Source organism: Thermothelomyces thermophilus, chromosome 2, assembly GCF_000226095.1.
Source record: "Thermothelomyces thermophilus ATCC 42464 chromosome 2, complete sequence".
In the NCBI taxonomy this organism is placed as follows: domain Eukaryota; kingdom Fungi; phylum Ascomycota; class Sordariomycetes; order Sordariales; family Chaetomiaceae; genus Thermothelomyces; species Thermothelomyces thermophilus.
Genome location: NC_016473.1, coordinates 3,754,272 through 3,772,362, shown reverse-complemented (window position 1 = coordinate 3,772,362; position 18,091 = coordinate 3,754,272). Strand labels below are relative to the sequence as shown.

General features: G+C 57.6%; 5 protein-coding genes across 5 annotated transcripts; 3 read left to right on the top strand and 2 right to left on the bottom strand.

Annotated features, from left to right (window-relative positions):
• The first annotated feature begins 566 nt into the window (after positions 1-566).
• MYCTH_2090891 (uncharacterized protein) lies at positions 567-1,392 on the top strand. The gene is made up of 3 exons (XM_003661912.1): positions 567-670; positions 751-844; positions 950-1,392. Exons 1-3 carry the CDS (start codon positions 610-612, stop codon positions 1,209-1,211), a joined length of 417 nt encoding a protein of 138 aa, XP_003661960.1. The 5' UTR covers positions 567-609; the 3' UTR covers positions 1,212-1,392.
• On the bottom strand, positions 1,375-2,689 carry MYCTH_106798 (uncharacterized protein; the record flags this gene model as incomplete). Its single annotated transcript, XM_003661911.1, has 1 exon — positions 1,375-2,689. Exon 1 carries the CDS (start codon positions 2,485-2,487, stop codon positions 1,375-1,377), a length of 1,113 nt encoding a protein of 370 aa, XP_003661959.1. The 5' UTR covers positions 2,488-2,689.
• A 4,653-nt stretch (positions 2,690-7,342) lies between these two features.
• On the top strand, positions 7,343-9,852 carry MYCTH_2301920 (uncharacterized protein). Its single transcript, XM_003661910.1, has 3 exons — positions 7,343-8,261; positions 8,365-8,482; positions 8,663-9,852. The coding sequence occupies exons 1-3, from the start codon at positions 7,468-7,470 to the stop codon at positions 9,722-9,724; spliced, it is 1,974 nt and encodes a 657-aa protein (XP_003661958.1). The 5' UTR covers positions 7,343-7,467; the 3' UTR covers positions 9,725-9,852.
• A 1,382-nt stretch (positions 9,853-11,234) lies between these two features.
• MYCTH_2301919 (uncharacterized protein) lies at positions 11,235-12,492 on the top strand. The gene is made up of 2 exons (XM_003661909.1): positions 11,235-11,432; positions 11,609-12,492. Exons 1-2 carry the CDS (start codon positions 11,339-11,341, stop codon positions 12,202-12,204), a joined length of 690 nt encoding a protein of 229 aa, XP_003661957.1. The 5' UTR covers positions 11,235-11,338; the 3' UTR covers positions 12,205-12,492.
• A 918-nt stretch (positions 12,493-13,410) lies between these two features.
• Positions 13,411-16,164, bottom strand: MYCTH_2301916 (uncharacterized protein). Its single transcript, XM_003661908.1, has 2 exons — positions 14,855-16,164; positions 13,411-14,767 (listed from the first exon to the last, which is right to left on the bottom strand). The coding sequence occupies exons 1-2, from the start codon at positions 15,930-15,932 to the stop codon at positions 13,560-13,562; spliced, it is 2,286 nt and encodes a 761-aa protein (XP_003661956.1). The 5' UTR covers positions 15,933-16,164; the 3' UTR covers positions 13,411-13,559.
• Positions 16,165-18,091: the final 1,927 nt, after the last annotated feature.

Sequence of the window (18,091 nt, the reverse complement as noted above, 5' to 3'; positions counted from 1 at the left end):
CACTGTACGGATATACTGGTCCTGGGCTGACAGCACTCTTTGGCCTGGTGGGAGTCGAAATACGAAGGGGGATGGATGGCGGTGTACTGTCGTGTAATGGTAAGGCCGCATCCGCCTGGCAAGCTCGCTGCGCGTATGCGTTTGGCGAATGTTACGATTTCGCCGGAAATAGCTTTGAGTGCAGTGCATAGCGTATGTACTATACACAGTAGGTGGGCAGTACCTATTGCGAAGTGTCTGGTGACACACTTGGCAGCGGGTCTCCCTTGGAGAGAGACACGGGCCTGCATTCGAGAGCCTAAGGCAGTGCCGATACTCGCCGTAGAGGGCCAACAACCCGACACGGGAAGCAGCCATCGTATTGATGGCAACCACGCGGCTTCCCCGGAAAGACCGGGGGCCTGTAACTCTTCCCGATCTTAGTCTATAAATCAGGTACGGGATCCTGCCCTCGACCACGTCTTCTTCTCTTGCACTGCAGCAGCATCACCGCCTCTAAGCAGAACAACAGCAGCTTTCTAGCCAGAACAGTCTTCAGACACCGTCGTCGACGCCTTCATCCCTACCATCTCCGACCAGCTTGACAAGTCGACTCAGCAGCCCATCACCATGCAGCTCTCCAAGATTCTCGGCATTTTCTCGCTTGCCGCCGCGGCGTCTGCCACCACAGGTTCGTCACCTCCGGCGCTTTCCCATCTGTGTCGAGATATGTGAAAATACATACAGGCGGGGAGACTGACGCGGAGACAGTGAGCTACGATACGGGCTACGACGATGCTGGTCGTCCGCTCACCAGCGTCGCTTGCTCGGACGGCGTCAACGGTCTGATCTGGAAGTACGGCTGGTAAGTGCCCGACCCAACGTTCTTTACCTCGTCCTCCTTCCTCTCTCTCTCTCTCCCCCCAGATACCCTCACGACGGGGACACTGAGAGTGCTGACAAAACGCAGGCAAACCCAGGGTCAGGTCAAGGGGTTCCCGTTCATTGGCGGTGTCGAGGCTGTCGAGGGCTGGAACTCGGCAAACTGCGGAACCTGCTGGTCTGTCACGTGGAACGGCAAGACTATCAATATTCTGGCCGTTGACCACGCCGCGTCCGGCCTCAACATCGGCCTCACAGCCATGAACGAGTTGACAAACGGCCATGCTGTTGAGCTGGGCCGTGTCGAGGCTGATGTGAAGCAGGTCGATCTCAGTGCTTGCGGGCTGTGATGGACGGTAGCTGAGGGTATGCTGAAGGTGTGCTGTATATCTTGGATGGTTGCATTAGAGCCTGCTTGGGTTGGGGCGGGGGGTGACTTGCAATGGCGGCTATCGTAATTTTTCGGGGAATAGGGGCGTACGCGCTTTAGAACCTCCTCGAGCAGTAATGATATCACGACGGTTTTCTGTCACGATCCCAGTCGGTTTGGTGTGCTAGGAACGACACCATGTCGGAGAGCATGGCCGGGGAGTACCAGTGGCCGAGGCCGTGGTACTCTTTCCACTCGACGTGCATCCCGGCGGCCTTCAAGAACTTGGCAGAACCCCTTCCACGGGAAATTGGGACCTTGTCGTCGTCCAGCCCGTGCCCCAGAAACACGGGGGTATCGAACGCCCTCGGCCGGCACGTCGGCCCCTTTCCATCATCCAGCTCCAGCGTCTCCCGCAGCGCCCTCACCACCTTAGCCTCCACGCTCACCTCTTCCTGCTTCTCGCCCATCCCGCCCCCGTCCTCGTTCTCCTCCTCCTCCTCCCTCTCAAACGGATCAAACCCGTCATCTTCCCCTTCCTCCCCGCCGTCTCCCTCCCCTTCCGACATCGCCCGGCGGAGGGCCCGCTCAAAGACGAGCCACCCGCACATGCCCAGGAACCCGGCCAGCGGCTCCTCCCCGTCCCACAGCAGCAGCGCCGCGAGGCCGGCCGCGCACCCCTGGCTGAGCCCGCCCAGGACGACGTTCCGCGTGCCGCCGACCAGCGCCGCCTCGGCGCGGACGAGCTCGTGCACGTGCGCGACGGTGTCTCGCAGGCCCGGGATGCACCGCCATTCCTCCTCCTCCTCCTCGTCGCCGTCGTCGTCGTCACGGGCGTATAGGTGCCAGCCGTCGAACCACTGGCGCACGAGGCTGCGCGCGTAGATGGTGGCCCGGTGGCGCGGCGCCGTGGGGAGGAGGAACTTGGCGTGCGGGTAGAGCGTGCGCAGGGTGCGCAGCGACCCGAGGGCGGCTCGCTCTTCCTCTTCCTCCTCTTCTCCTCCTTCCTCCCCTTCCTTCTTCACTTCCTCCTCCTCTTCCTTTGCCGGCGCCGGTGCCGGTGCCGGTGAGAGAATAGGGTCAGGGGAGAGAGATGGGGACGGGGGCAAGGGGAAAGAGGTGGAGATGAGGTCGGGGCCAAAGGTGCTCGAGCTGAACCCGCGGCCGTGGAGGAGAATCATGGTTTGTTTGTGAGGGAGTGATAGTGGGGGGATGACGTTGGCCGGGGGGAAGAAACCTGGTGGGTCGGCGGGCATAGTGTAAGGGGCCTTTTTGATCGTCTTCGTCCGTATGCGTATCTTTCACTGAAAGTTCAGTATCGAGGAGTGGCAATAGATGTCGGAACAGAGATATGGATAGTGTAGTGTAGTGTAGTGTAGTGTAGTGTAGTGTAGTGTAGTGTAGTGTAGTGTAGTGTAGTGTAGTGTAGTGTAGTGTAGGGCGCACGCCGACTAGTATGTACAACATGATGCTCTGGTTGGCCTTTCCTCTACAAATTTACTTGCGGGAAACCCCATCTCGATATCCGCAGCGGATCGACCCACTTACGGAACGGCGGCGGCAGATACATGCAACTTCGGCTAAAAAAGCCGCCGTACACTAGTACTCCGTATACTGCAGTACGGAGTATGCGGGGCGCCAAGCAGGCGACATCCAATGACTGCCTTGCCTGATCAGCCTTACCAGGCTTCAGAATTAGTGTACTGTCCTCCAACTTCGCTACTCCCGTTGAGCTGAGGACGACGTTGAGGACGGATCCGAGGACAGCCCTGAGGGATGTACATGTACATACCTTACCTGAGGTTTCGGGGCCGGCACAACAGAGCTTCTAGACTTTGGGCTCTCAGCTACCGACTTGGGCCTACCTCGGTTGTCTTTGCCAAAGGCACTCTCTCGATCGTCATCAGACCCAGCGATAGCCCCGTCTCTGCCCCATCCTCGCGTCGTGCTCGCTGACCGCTCCGGCTTTGGGGAGCAGTGGGGCATCGCACCGCACCGCACTCATCATGCGATGCAAGACGGTTGTATAAATCCTGAGCAGGTCTCCCGAGACACCCGAGTTGCAAGCAGGTTGCACGGCGAGCTCGCGAACCAGGCGCTGCAGCTCAAAGGCGAGGAATGCCTAGTGACTCGCCACTGCCGTCGCGAACAGGCCATTGACCTCTGCAATGGCGCTTCCCTCGTATGCTACGGACATGACGCCACGCCTGGGGCCCAGACACGCCCTTCGTCCCCCGCCGCTACGGCCAAATGACCTACTTGTTTGTGCTCATGAAATATGGTCCAGGCTAGCCATCTTCATGTCCCGCCCCGCCGCCCAACCAACTGAGGGATTAATTTCGCGCAGCGCTGGAGGTCTAGGAGCGGCTAGGTATGTGGTACAGCGTGGATGGGCCCGGAAAGCGTGGTCATGGGTGTGTTGGTGTACGGGAAAAGTGTATCTATGTCTAATGCGCGAGAGACCAACGGGAGATCGGGATGTGATGTCTGCCAAAAGGATCAATGGTGAAAGGGCCGAGAGGTCGAAGAAGGGGGTTGCAAGTACTTTCCGAGGCAATTCACGCGGCCGAATATGACCTTGTAAGGGTCTCTGTGTGAGATGGAGCACGATGACATGGGCTCGGCATACGGCGGTTAACGTCCTTGTTCGAACGGACCCTGGGAGGTTGTTATGGGGAGCACTTCGGCTCTCTGGACGGGACGAGTAGTATGCTCGGACTGGAAGACCGCATGTCGAATCGAAGGGTCGCTAGATGAGTTGACGTTCTCGAGTCTTGCAGACAGTGCCGAGGCTCAGACACTGCTGCACAACGGGCATTCCATGCAGGACGGGCCGACTGCACAGGCCACGGCCATGCATTGACTACCACCAAATAAATACCCGGGCTGCCCAACCACCCGCCATCACACACACGTGGGAGTGAGTTCCTGTCTCGGATATATCTCTCGTAGTCCAGCTTGGCCAACCACCATGTCTGAGATCTGCTTGACCAGAGCCTCACACCCCCTTGTTGGCAAGCCAGGGGTAGAAGGATCGACGAATCAGCCTGGTAACGAGGAGGGATCCTGGAGGTGTCGAGGTGCGTGCTGCGAACATGGGTGTCGGGGAGGGAGCGCTCCTGCTCCGACGTTGCTGTTGCCCCGACCGACTTTCCCTTTGCAGCTAGGAGCGACAGGCACTGCTAGCGAGGCTCGGCTCGGCTCCGAGCAGCGGGTGCCGGTAGTTCCCGGCCCCCACATGTGTCGGGCAGGAGGACCCGCCGCGACGACTGTTGCAGAGAAGCCGGCGGAGCTGCATGAGATCTGCGGAGGAATAGTCCGGGGAAGGAGAAGCTCTGCAAAATAACATCGGTCCGAAGGCTGCACTTGGTGTTGTGTGGGCAGTTGAGTGAAGCGCACACAGGGCTTGTTGTCGTCGTAGAGCAGCATGAAGAACAAGGAGAACAAAGGGCCCGACTCCGCTCTCACCCACATCGGCCCTTCTAGACGAGTTGCTCGACAGGGCTGGTGAATCGCGGGGAATGGTGCCCGAGATGCAGCCCAGGCATCGGGTACCCCACAATCCGGCCGAAGTCCGGAGTGCTCAAGGAGTGTATGTAAAGTGTACACCAGAAATCCGGGGAAGTTGAAACGAGAGACACTTGGCATGGTCGCTGCAGGGCGGTGAGTTGTATGCATGTATAAAGTATGTATGTACAAACATACCTGGGGCAAGGCGGGAGCGTTGTTGAGTAATTATTCGTAAATCCGTCCTGAAGCTGGCCCCGACCCCTCCTTCCCTTCTGAAAGAAACCACAAGGCATCAGGCCCCGTGCCGCAAGCCGTGCATACTAACTAGCCTCTGGCCGAATGCCGCGGCGAGGACGATGTTTGCTTGAAGAGACGGATTACATAGTAACAGATCACTCCAAACGAGACCAAACTGCGCCCGGCATGCGAATCGATCGGCGCGGGCATCGAATCCCCGTGAGGGGCGCCAGATGATGATGCAGTCCTGGCACGGCGTGATTATAAAGTCCGCATCGCGACTAAGCTCGCCTGGGCTCAAACCAAGGAATGGGCTTTTGGCTTCGGGCGCTGTGCTGTTTGTTGGCGTCGGGCGTCGGTGTGGTTTTTGGCGCTGCTGTTTTGGAAGACAAAGGAAGCCCAGCCTCATCGGCCCGATTAGCACGAGGGGCCACGGGGCGACGTCGATTTACGTGGTACTTCTCCGCATTTTCAACCGTCCAGATTCACTCCTACCCCAGCCTTTATTTCCCCAGTGTGTCCCGTCCCTGCTTCCCGTTTTTGCTGCATTGCTGCTGGTTCGCTACCGGGGCCTCCAGGAAAACGGTCGGCCCTCGTTGTCCGAACGTTTGCTCGTCGTGCTGCAGGGCAGCGCGCAATCCGGCGTGACGCCATACCTGACCATACATGCCTGATGCCCCGCGCATTTTTTTTTTCCCGATGCAGAGGCGAAAAATGTCTCACTCTTTACCGCAGGGTTGGTGTCGCTGTGGGCCGTGTGCCCCGACCCGCCGTCATGGATCCCGAGTCGGGTCTGAAATCGAGCGAGTACAAAACACATGATTAACGTGCACATCAGATGAGATGTTCTCGTGTGCTAGCATTGTAAACGGCGAGTCCATCATGTACCGGAGGACGTACATATCCGGTGCACTCGGAAATGAGCGCTTCGGCAGATCGGATGGGGCGAAGTACAACGGCCTCGGCACTGCGCGCCAAGATGCTTTTGCCTTGAAGGGATTAGAAGAGAGCCAAAGCTGGGGGGTACGACTTTTGACAGGTGCCCACCACGTTAGTGTAGCGTGCAAATACGGAGACGCCGCATCATTCACTTGCTTGCTTGCGAGCCTGCTGGTCCACATGATGAATCGAGAGATGTGCCCGTCGAGCCAGACCGTAATTATCCATTACACTCGTTGTAGTCAGGTTCTATTACGGAACCCTTTGGCAATGCTAGCCAGCGGTGACGGGGTGATGACCGTTGACCTGTAGGGTAAGATCCCCGCTGAGTTTCCCGGTCCTTGCATGAACGCAGCGGGGGCGCGAGATGGCCATTGGCTGTGGGAGCGAATCCCGTCATGAGCGCTTCCGTTTCCAACGCCGTCGCAACTTCCGGAATAACTATACCCAGTTCTTACGTGGTGAGACCATGTCGGTAAGGCGGGCGTGGTCGTGAGCATCATCATACGTTACACTAGTTCCCCAAGTCAGGTTAGGTCGCAAGCCTTGCTCAAGCAGCCATACTATGTACACTAATGCGGACGACGCCTTGCGCACCTTGTCGTGCGAGGAAGCGAGGTAAGCGAAGCGAACCTAGGTACGTACTGTGTATGTACCTCCCCCCTGCGCCATGTACCTACCATTCTCTTTCATTCCTGCCTTTGTGAAGGCCGTCTCGACCAAGTACAGTACCCATGTATCTGGGGTAACGAATCCGTCGACATGAGGTACGTCGGTTCGCTTTACCGACGGAGTCCGGCTGCCCTGAGACCCCAGGATCCTGTGCAAAATAGCCTTGTCCAAAAAACGGAGCACTCTACTCGGCATTGCACAATGGTTCGAAACACTGGCAGCGCTGGAAGCACGCTTCATGCTGGCTGAGCGAAACCCAAAAAAGGAAACACCGGCTCCGTTATGGATGCACTTCAGGCCATTATTGGCCCTGCCATCGCGCACTGGCCAGGTACGAGTCCAGCTGGCCCCGCCGCCAAAATGAGAGAACCCTTGGCTAGCGCAGCCCCTTGCGGGTTTTCGCCCTTGCCTGGTACGTTCCCAAGGTTTCCAGGTTCCTTCATTTCCGGTCTTTTCCTCCCCTTCTTCGCACCCATCCCACCGTCATCCAGTCTCACGCTTTCTCAACAATCACATTTTCGTCGCCACCCATCTCGCCCTCGTCCCATATCGCCAGCGGCAGATGTGCCTGTTGCAAGACAGCTTTCGGTTCTAGTCAAGGGTGCAACAAGGGGCCGCTGCTTTTGAAGCCTCAGGGTCCAACGCGCGGTCCCCTTTAGCGACATTTCACCGGGCCGATTTCCCCCAGATCTTCTGCAATTGAGTCTGGAGTCCCCACGATTGCGTATCGTCACCCCAGACTATCGGTTCCCGACGCTCTGGAATTCGTCTGAATTAAGGCTGTGGATGCTGGCACCGTCGCACATAGTCCACGGCTTCGCGCTCAAGTACTATTATTCCTAGGACACGCCGGTGACACGGCGCACTCTCACACAACAATGACGGCGACGGCAGTGAAGCGGGCGTGCGACGCCTGCCACCGTCGCAAGGTCAAATGCGACGGAATCACGCCCTGTCGCAACTGCTCGGCTTCGCAGCTGGCATGCACGTACAACGCGGTCCCGCAAAAGAAAGGTCCCAAGGGCTCCCGAGCCAAGGTCATCAACGAATTGAAGGAGACGCAACGGCAGACCAGTCTTTCGGCCAAGTTGCAGAGCGGCATCAATGGCGGCGCGTTGGGGGCCGGTCTGGCTCCCACTCCCAGGCTTCTCACCAAGGAAACGCTCAAGGCGTGCATCGACTTCTACTTCGCCCACATGCTTCCGACGATCCCGATCCTCGACCGCCAGCGGCTCGAGCAAGACGCCATGTACATGGACCAAAATCTCGACGCGTACTGCCTCCTGACGTCGCTCTGCTCCTTCGTCTGCCTCCAACCGGGCATGGTGATGCCCGGTGCGGGAGTGAACGACCCCTTTGGCCAGGACTCCATGTTCGGTGCCAACGTCGTCACCAGCTCGCTCTTGATGGAGGAGACCATCCGCGTTCGCAAGGGCTACGACTACGTGGCATCGCCGACGGTCAACACTCTGTGCACGAGCTTCTTCCTCTTTGCGGTACACCACGGTCTAGAGATGCATGATAAGGCATGGTTTTACCTGCGCGAGGCCACCACCTTGACGCACATGGCCAGGATGAACGAGGAGCAAGCGTATATGCAGTACGACAGCAATGATTCTGTGGACGCGTCACGCCGCAGACGCTTGTACTGGCTTCTTTTTGTCACCGAACGGTTCGTGATCAGGACAAACCTGACCCCACCCACACCCCCTTCTCCCCACTGGGCGTGTTTGATCCTGGGACTGACAGAACTTTTTTTTTTCCCTCTCCAACAGGGCCTATGCTTTGCAGCACCGTCGCCCGCTAACGCTCCAGGCCAGCATCAATTTACCACCTCCCCAGGAGCACCCTGCTGACCCTTTTACGCACAATGGTACCACTTCGCTGCGATTAGTCAGTCTATTCCGTGGCTTTGACGATGTCCTCGCCCCTCTCTGGGCCAAATCCAGGGGCGAGTGTTCCGAGTCCTATCTCAAGGCTCTCGAAAAGCAGCTGCAGGATGTTCTTCCCCCATTTCCCAACGACACGCGGGCTCAGCTTGCCGAAATGACCATAAACCAACAGTGGCTGAAGCACAAGGCTTGGAGCTTGAGCGTGGCGAACGGCAACGGGAACAACGCCGAGTCGTCGTACGTTGATAGCATCCACGAGCTCCTCCCCATGGTCTCGCACTTCCCCGGCAACCTGGGCTTGCACGGTCTCAGCCTGTGTGAGCATCTCTTCAACGTCACCTGTGCCATGACCGACTTCCTCAGCATGCTACCGGCTTCTCGGACTCCCTTCCGAGCCGGCCCCCGGGATCACCTCCGCAAGATCTTGAATATCGTAACGGCCATCCGGAACGGCGACCACCGATTCCTCCCGCTTTTGCTGAGCACCGTTGCGTCGTATCTTCCGAAACTCGCCAGCCCCATGCTTCAGGACGCTCCGGAGAACCCGACAGCTTGCAACATGGATCTTCTGGACGGCTTCGGAAACAGTACCATCTGCCCGCCCGTGTACTCCTCTGGTGGTGGTGACTACGACAACAAGTTCAATGTTTCGAGGTTCGATGAGATGGGCTCGGATTCCAGTAGTCCAAATGGGCCTTCGAGCAACAACGACGTGAATTCGCCGTTTGACAGTTCTTCGGCCATCATGTCTCCTGGCATGGATATGCCGCACGGCCTGCAAACGGACTTCACTTCCATGCCCGAAATGGTCATGAGTCCTCTAAGCCATGCCCCACCGCCTTCATCGCTCGGCACGCCCGGAGGAATGAATCAGCAACCACAGCACCCGCAACACACGCCGTTGTCACCGTTTCCAAATTCGAACCCCAGGATGCAGGGGTTAGATGCCAATAACATCAATCCGCCGCCTAACATAAACCTGACAACATCCCAGATGCACCTTAACCAAGGGCTTGGGAACGGAATCAACAATGGTCTCGGTCAAACAGTCAACAACAATACCCTGATGGCCAGAGCGCCACCGCCACAACGAGCGAACACTTTCGGCATGAACCTGCCCCACTTGCGAACGGTCGGTGACTTTCAAGCGCTACAGCGTTCCAATTCGGAAGTGAACTCGATGGGCCAGCTAGGGATGAGCCCGTTAGGGCCAGACCTTGACTTCAACGGTCTTTCCAGGTAGCCATTCCTAGTCGAGGCGCCATCTTTTTTCCTCTATTGCCCAAAGGAGCGTGGCGTTTGAAGAGCGTCAACATCGATCCGCGCCGCATTGCCTCCATGCAGGGCCCCAAGGGTTCTTGTTGGGGTACAGAGCGCCTGTCCATCACAAGCATTCAGCATTTTGTTGTCGGAGTATTGAGATCTTTGGTTTACTGCTGTATGGTGCCTGTTTTCGTCTTTTTTTTGGCTTGTCAGATGTCCTTTCCCTCCCCTAACAATGACGGATCTAATCCGGTTCCATCTCGGAATTGGAGATACGCTACATGACGGATCTGCTGGGGAGCAAGTACCAGATTCAAAACAGCCCTCGCGGCACAGGATTATATTTTCTTTTGTTTCTGTTGGAGGAAAAATCTGCGTTTGGAATACGCACGATCCGGGGATGATAGTCAGCAACGGCGAGCAGGTGTTTCGGCATTGTTAATGGTGGACGTTTGGGAGGCTTAGGTCATTTGTGAAGCAATATCGTCGAGAGCTGGTTCTGGGTGGGCATGTCAGCAAGCATAGCAGAGCGAGCGGAGTCTGTCATGAGTGGATAACTGGATACCTTTTCTATCGTGTCATAAGCAAGTCCCGTTATGGGTGATGTATCAATAGATTCTTTGAGAAGGTACCGGAACTTCTCCGTCAAAGGCTCGTCAACGTTTCTTGTTGCTTGTCAAGAGTAAAAAAAGTTAAAAGTTAGAAGTTAAAATATCGGAGAGTACAAAGAGTAGGAAGGGCTCATCCAGCTTCGGCCTTTTTAACTAGTCAACATGTACGGAATACAACCCGCATCCTCCTGGAAACTTGTTCGGTTGGACATGCATAGACCAACCTTCAACCAACATTGACATGGGAAGCAAGACAAGGAACACAGCGGTCCCGAGTGTGACAGACAATAGGGCAACAGCTGACGGCAAAATGTACGGTGCATGTATCACAGTCGAGCTGGGCGAGTGAACGGCCCCGTAGATAGATAGGGTTGGACAACAGCGGAAGCACGTGGAAAGACCGGATTTCCCCAATCCAAGGTCCACCCAGAATGTTGCTCGAGAGGGTAGAGGTTCACTATTGCTTGTCTGTCAACTGACGTCCTGATCCATACGGCTAGCTGTCTTCATTTCTGCGTTTCGAGACACATCCGCCTGGGCTGACTGCAGATAACTCTACATAGTCTGAGCATTAGATCCTGGGCATGTCATCAACATGATGCCATGTTTCAGGATTCCTGCAGGTGTGCACCATGCTCGCACGTCTACGCAAACATTTCTCAAGCGAGCCTCGGAAAGGGGAAAGGGGTTCAACACGCAGAATAAAAAGAAAGAGAAAAAGGAAAAAAAGTATAAGTGTCTTTTGTGATCCCGAGGGATGGGAAGCACGACGCATGCTATTTCTGAGGCACTTCCAGCCGGACAATACGAAGTCTTTCCTCCCAACGCATGCAGAGGAGAACCGAGAAGGAGGGCATCGTCGTCATCGTCGTCATCGTCTCGAGACATTTATATTGTCCTTCATTCCCGCCGCGGGCCTTGAACAACTTCCTCGCAGACCGGCTCGCTTTTGAATTCGTTCATTCCCTCGTGCCACACCCAACATGGACTCCGCAACGCCCATTCCCGTAGCAATCTTTGGCAAGGACCCCAAGGTTGCGAGGGCAGTCTGTGAGAAGCTGCTCCCAGACTTTGATGGTACGTATTAGTTTACTAACTTTGTAACCCTTTCACCCTTTTTTGTTCTCTCCCCAATTCTTCCCTCCTCTCCTTCTGCTCCTCCCCATCCCTCCCCGTCCTCCTGCTGCTCCCAATCGGGCATCCCTCGTCTCCTCGGGGGCTAACCAAACGCGCTTCCTTAAAATACCAAACAGCGGTCCACGTATGCCTGGACCTACCCTCCGCCCTGGTCGAGCTGCCCGCCCTCTTCTCGCCCTCGGGCCCGCCGCCGCCCGCTCCCGCCTCGGGGCTCGGCACCAACGCGTACACGCCGGACCCGGCCAAGCGCCGCGCCAAGGTGCCCCAGGCCGTCTTCTTTGGCGGCGGGTTCACCGACGACGAGTACAACGCCGTCGTCGACGCCGTCCAGAAGGTCACCGCCACTACCGCCACTACCACTAACACCAGCGGCAACGACGACGACGACGACGACGCCGCCGACGCAGACCCGGCCGGGTTCAGACAGCAACCGGTACGGGGCGGCACCAGCAGCAACAGCAGCACCAGCATCAGCAGCGACAGGAGCACCAGGAGCAATGGCCACCAGCAGCAGGTGCACTTCATCAAGGTGCAGAAGCGCGATGTGCTCGCGGCCGGCGCGCTGGGGCCCAACCCGGACGTCATCTGCAAGGTTTTCCGCAAGAAGATGGCGGCCGCGCTGGACCGGGACCGGGACCGGGGCCGGCTCGAGCAGCGTGACCAGCAGCAGCACCAGCAGCGGCAGCGGCTGCAGCGGCGGCGCCTGTCCTGATTGCCCCCTCCCCCCCTTCCCCCGGGGCCGATGAGGTTCCCGGCTGCTAGCAGGTGGCGATGGTGGCAAGGAGAGCAACAGCGGCAGCAGCAGCAGCCGCCGCCGGAGGGGGGAAGTGGTGGACCTGGTAGTCGTCGTCTTACGTCCTCGTCATCCTTGGAGTGGCAGGAGCAGTGACAAGTAAAACAAGGTGGGCCGGCGGAAAGCGTGGATTGTCCCTTTTTCCCCCGTCTGCTGCCGCTGCCGAGGTCGCTGGCACTAACGTTGTCCGGGGTTGGACCCGGGGGAGAGACGGACACGGATCTCGTGGTTTAGGAGGCGGTGGGGGAGGAGTAAAACGACGAAGACGATGACGGAATGAAGGATGCACGGCCTAAAGTTGGTACATACAAGAGGAGTTCGGCAGTGGTTTTGAGGCGGCGCAGGGAGCACGGGGCACTCGCTGGAGAGGACGAGGCCGAAAAGAGGGAGAAAGAAGGGGAGTTATGGGGCGCGATAAATATTTGGCGTCGGGAGCATCTCCAACATCTATGTTGGGCCCAGTTGGGCATCTTTACGGTCTCGGAGTGAAAGCAACAATGGAATACGGGTTTGAAACGGCTTCAGGAGAGAAGACCGACGAGCTGGGGGGAAATGTGAACGGGCCGTAGCTCAATGTTGTTTGTCCTCAAGGCGACGGGGTGGTGTATAGAGCTTATTACTGGAGCCGGCCCGGCCCTGCGTGTTGATGCCGACGACCCCCGGTGCGGGATACCCCGCCGCTCCATTCGGTGCGTTCTCCCTCCCAATGCGTGTGCGCCTGCGACCCAACAGACCGAACCCAGATGAACGATGCTGCTCAAGCCCATCAGTGCAACCGCCACTCTACCGTCACGCTGAAACTCGACGCAGAGAGAGCTTTGCCCAAGGAGGCACCCAGCATGACAAAGAAATAACAACAACAGCCAACCAACCAAGAAGAAACGGAACACAACGCAACACAACACAAGACACGTGAGAACGACAAAAGACAAGGGTGAATATATTCCTACATGACCTTTCAAAACCCACGCCAACATTGCACCTTTCCGTTTCCCTCTGCCGAACCAGCATTCCCCCGGCCCGCCCCCGCAACTGACAACCCCTCAGTCAACCCGGAAAAAAAACCAGACCAACCAATGTGCCGTGGACATGCCCCTTTGTCAGCATACCGATGCCACCAGCCAAAACCAAACGCTCAAGCCAAGCCAAACCAAAACCGATCATGAGACCTCTGGGGACACGGGAAAGACGAGAGGATGACGGTCCGAAGAAAAATAAAAAGAATGGGCAGCGTTCGAGCTTCTTTTTGGGGTGGGGGGGAGGAGATCGGGGGATCAACCCTTCCTATCGTTGCTCGATGACCCGAAATCCGGCTCTTGCACCATCTTCTTGTCCTTCCGCGCCTTGATGACCAGCTCGGCCATGATCTGGATGTGATCCGCGGGGAAGTGATAGTTCGGAAACCCCGGCACGCGCTTCAGATGATCACGATCCGGGGGGCCCAGCAGGCTGACCACCTCGAGCGTGTTGGTCGAGTACCAGATGTAGTCGATCACCTCGGCGAACCCGGGGACGTAGTTGGTGAAGGTCAGTTCGTCGGGAGTGCCGTTCAGGTGGACGTACGCCGAACGCATGCTGAAGGGATGCTCGACACCGTCGCGCGTGAAGCTGCCGTACTGGTGGTCGCCAAAGTCGGCGTGGTTGGGAGGGACGCGACCCTTGGAGAGGAGCTCGTAGACGCTGCTGTTGTAGGTCGAGTTGTAGTCGCCGCACACGAGCAGGGGAATGTCCGTGTTGTTGCGGTACTCTTGCGAAGGGGCAGGCTCGGGCACGTCGGCCCGTTCCTCGCCTTCCTCGGCCGGCAGCTGAATCATCTTCTTGTCTTTGAGCGCCGGCCACCGGGCGTATTTCTCGGCCAGCTTCGTGATGTTCTCCATCATGATGGCTGTCTGCACCAGCTTGACATCCGGCAGCGTCGGTTCCCAGGCCAGGTGGGTGTTTGCGACAATCAGGCGCGCCCCCGTCTGCCTGCTCTCGAAGAAGCAAATCAGACCGATGTTGTCCTTGGGCATGACCCGGTTGAAGATGTCGTGCTGGTTCTTCATGTCCGGCCGGTTGATGGCAATGTTCGCGTAGTCGAGAAGCTGCTTGTCGAGGAGGATCCACTTGCTGGCCTTGTAGAATACCGCGCACCCGTCGACCGACTGCGCGTCTTTCTCGGACATGGTTTTCGCCTTGGGCCTCGGCCAGTGCACCCCCTTGTATCCGTCCTGTGCCAGTTCCGGGCTGAAGAAGTCGCGGAAGACGTCGGTGGCAATCTCCTGGAGGCACAGGATGTCTGCCTCTCTCTCGTGTAGTTCCTGGATGATCCTCTCTTTCCGGTAGTCCCAGGAGAGCGCAGCCGGGGGTGTGTAGCCGTAAAGAGTGGGCGTGGCGAACTTGTCACAGAGGATATTCCATGTGAGGATCTTGATCCGTTCGAGGTTCGGCGACACGTCTTCTTGGATAATAATCGGCTTTCTCTCGGCGGGCGGAATGGGCACTGTGCGACTCGACATGTTAATGACCGATGAACCCCGACTAACACGCCGCGTGCCCGGGGGGGGGGGGGGGGGGTCGATCTGCTTACCTGGAGCTTTGAGAAGGAGCTTGTTGACCAAGCTCTTTGTGTCGCCCCCCATGATCTCCTGCTTAAGGGACGGATCGAGGGGGTTCCCTTCGATGCCGAGCATATCCAACAGGTAGAGTGACCCGAACTCGGAGGGCAGATCGCGGATCTGGTTGTTGAACAGGTAGAGCGACTTGAGGTTGGTGCACATGCCAATCTCGGGGGGCAGCTCGGAGATGAGGTTGTTGGAGGCGTCGAGGTGCCGCAGGTGCCGGAGCCTGCCGATCTCGGCAGGAAGATACGTCAACCGGTTGGACGCGATGTAGAGCTCCTGCAAGAACTCGTAGGCGAACAGGGGCGGAGCAAGGACGCGCAGGCCCTGGCCGCTCATGTCGAGGTTATACCAATCCTGCCGTTTGTTGGTCTTCTCCAGGCTCCACGGTCTTCTCCTATCGTCCTCGCCGTCGGCCGAGGGCCCCGAATCGCCGGCCGTCAGGGACGTGCCACCAATGCCTCTGTTCTCGGCAGCCTTAAGCCTCGCATAGAAGTGGGGCTGGTGTTGCTCCGTCATGGTGGCGTGGGCCCGTTCGGCCTCTTTGTGCAACCGCAGCTGCTCCGCCCAGTGCTCGGTGATTTGCTGTGTCTGGCCCGCCCGGGAGGAGGACGTGTGGCCGTTCTGCAGGTTGCTCGCGGAGAAGGGACTGGCGTTCGGCAAGACACCGCTGGAGAAGGCCGAGTGGCCCATGATGGCCGCGCCGCCATGGTCTTGCTGGATGGCCTGGTGGTGCTGCGCATGGGTCTGGTGCGGATGGCCCGACTGCTGCTGAAAGTTGTACAGCATGGGCATGGCCTGCTGACGGCCCGGCGCGCCATTGATACGGGAGTTGTGCCCCTGCTGGTGATTCTGGCCGTACATGCCGCGCGTATCCTGGCTCGCGGAGCCGCGGGTCGGTTTGGATTGCGGTGACGACTGGGCGGCGGCGAGATGTGAGAGGAGGGAGTTCAGAAACAGGCCGTTGGCGATCTGATCGCTAGAGACGCCGGTGGTGGAGAGCGGGTTCGTGTAGGCGTGCAGCAGGTGGCGGTGACCATCTGCCATCTACGGGAAAGGCTGCGCCTGGCGTGGAGGCGGAGAGGTTGTGAGAGAGGCCTGGAGAGCGTCGTGGGTACGGGGGCGCAGCGGGTTCAGAGCGTGGAGAAGCAGGATTCGCATGGGGCACGACAAGGTGTTCGTCGGGCATGGATGCAGTGTGCTGATCGTCTGGCCGCGGCGGGTGACGGGGTGAAGGTGGCTAGCTCAGAGGGCCATCCACCAGCACGTCGAAGATGCGCACAGCAGACAAGGCAACGCAGGATTCCGCTATGTTATGGATCGAAGGGTCGTCGGTCGGCCCCCGGGGGAGTCTTGCGACGGGCGCACACACACACACACACACACTTGCTGTTGGGAGATGCAAGAATGCGAGCAGTCGAGGCTGTGTTGTTGTATTTTGCGCTTCGTTCTGCTCTCGAAAATGCGACCGGATCACGAATCGAATCTGTGTGAGAGAGGGCAGCTTCGTGTCAGCGCATGACTGTGAAACTTGGGGAGTGGTCATTGGCGACTGGTGACTGGCGATGATGGTTGGAAGTCGGGGTGGGAGAAGGGGGGTGCTGAGACGAAGGTGGACCCAGGGCCTGGCGCCGGTTGAGAGAAGCGCGGCAAAACCTGCAGTCGCTGAGGTGCAAGGCCCGCGATATCTGCCACTTACCTATGGCAAATTGAATGAAGGCGCAGAGACCTCTTGATGGCAATAGTTCAGAGCCGGCCAATGAATACTTTAGTGGAAAAAGATAAAAGGTTCTGCGGAATGCAAATGCGTGGGCTGCTGCGTGGTGGATAGTCGGGTGCGTCAATGCCCCATCGAGCGCCGGCTCCAGGTCCAGGTGGTTACTGACTTTACCTAATATGATCACGTGATCCTTCCCTCCCCAGCCTCGTCTTGGCACCACACAGCGGATCGCTGGTGGCTTGCCCACTACTCAAAGGCATTCAGGGCAGGGTCAAGCATATCTTGCTTACTGTGACCGTGCCTACTACGAAATAAGCAATAGCTTGACCGGGGATGCATCGCAATAGTGTACACTAGTGGAGGGCTGCGACTCTTGATTGTTGTTTCCCGGAAACCCACTTGCAAAAATCACAGTTCCTCTGGCCTTCTGCGCGTTTGAGACCTTTCTTATTGTCCTGACTCAGAACCCAGGGCAACTTGCAGCATAGACGGAAAAATAAACAGGTAATGACGGGAGTTTCTTTTCCCGGTATGAAACAAGCTGGCCTGGCCGATGCGTTGCGACTATTGAACAAAACCGTTACTTGTGCGAATGTAGCCAAGGTCGCTCGTTTCATGAAATCCTACCCAAGGTAACTTAGGGTCGCGAACATAGGTAAAGTAGTTATATCTCCATACACACACATGTATGGACCATTCTAGAACTGTAGGATGGACTGCTGCTAGTAATCCGTACTTCGAATGCACTATGGTTTGAAGTATAACTCGCATCGTTTTTGGGAATATCGCCGACAGTATCGACGGCTGGTCCGACACTCTGCGCTCCCAAAAAGGTCAGCTCAATGCCTGTTAGAGCCATGACCTCGTCGCTTCGAGGCATGTGCCCAAGCTCATGAAGCCAATGAGGTTGTCGGATGGGGAAAGAACCAGGCACTGGCCGCTCGCATCAGCCAATCCACGCGGGGGAATGAGAATGCGGGGAAGCACGAATGTGCGTTCCTCAGCACATTTTTACTCCACACACCACTTGTGCCGCAGAGGATGGCCAGGGCCGGTCAGGGCCGGTTAGGCGTGCCCGGGATCGTTGGAGAGCTGGGGGAGGCTAACAGAGACCATCATGGGATCCCTCGCCCGTTACGAGCAAAGGTCCGCCGTATGGCAAGGAAGAAGACGAATAAAAAGAGGCCGTGCCTTCCGAGACTATAATTCATCGAGTTATGGCTCAAGTCCCTAAATGCCGGTGCGCCCACCACGTCTCGCGCTCCGGACACTTCCTGGATCTTTTCGTTCCCAGAGCAAAAGCTGCTCAGTTGAGGACCGCAAGGTGCTGCGGGTTTTCCTCCCGTTGTTCCTATCGTTTCCGGATCTCGCCGCTGCTCCAGAAAAATAACACGCGATCGCCGCCAACCGTCCCCGGGCCGTCGTGAGGTCTTTCTTGCTTCGGACCGTCACGGCCGCTTGAGCCCCACCTGGAAGAGAGCCGGGT

Excerpts from the sequence above, each read along its gene's own strand:
- MYCTH_2301916 (XM_003661908.1), bottom strand. The coding sequence starts at position 15,932 with ATGGCAGATGGTCACCGCCACCTGCTGCACGCCTACACGAACCCGCTC. Across the intron at positions 14,768-14,854 it reads GCTCCTTCTCAAAGCTCCAG|TGCCCATTCCGCCCGCCGAG; the intron begins GTAAGCAGATCG and ends CGAGTCGCACAG.
- MYCTH_2301919 (XM_003661909.1), top strand. The coding sequence starts at position 11,339 with ATGGACTCCGCAACGCCCATTCCCGTAGCAATCTTTGGCAAGGACCCC. Across the intron at positions 11,433-11,608 it reads GCTGCTCCCAGACTTTGATG|CGGTCCACGTATGCCTGGAC; the intron begins GTACGTATTAGT and ends AATACCAAACAG.
- MYCTH_2090891 (XM_003661912.1), top strand. The coding sequence starts at position 610 with ATGCAGCTCTCCAAGATTCTCGGCATTTTCTCGCTTGCCGCCGCGGCG. Across the intron at positions 671-750 it reads CGCGGCGTCTGCCACCACAG|TGAGCTACGATACGGGCTAC; the intron begins GTTCGTCACCTC and ends ACGCGGAGACAG. Across the intron at positions 845-949 it reads CTGATCTGGAAGTACGGCTG|GCAAACCCAGGGTCAGGTCA; the intron begins GTAAGTGCCCGA and ends GACAAAACGCAG.
- MYCTH_2301920 (XM_003661910.1), top strand. The coding sequence starts at position 7,468 with ATGACGGCGACGGCAGTGAAGCGGGCGTGCGACGCCTGCCACCGTCGC. Across the intron at positions 8,262-8,364 it reads CTTCTTTTTGTCACCGAACG|GGCCTATGCTTTGCAGCACC; the intron begins GTTCGTGATCAG and ends CCTCTCCAACAG. Across the intron at positions 8,483-8,662 it reads GTACCACTTCGCTGCGATTA|CACAAGGCTTGGAGCTTGAG; the intron begins GTCAGTCTATTC and ends CAGTGGCTGAAG.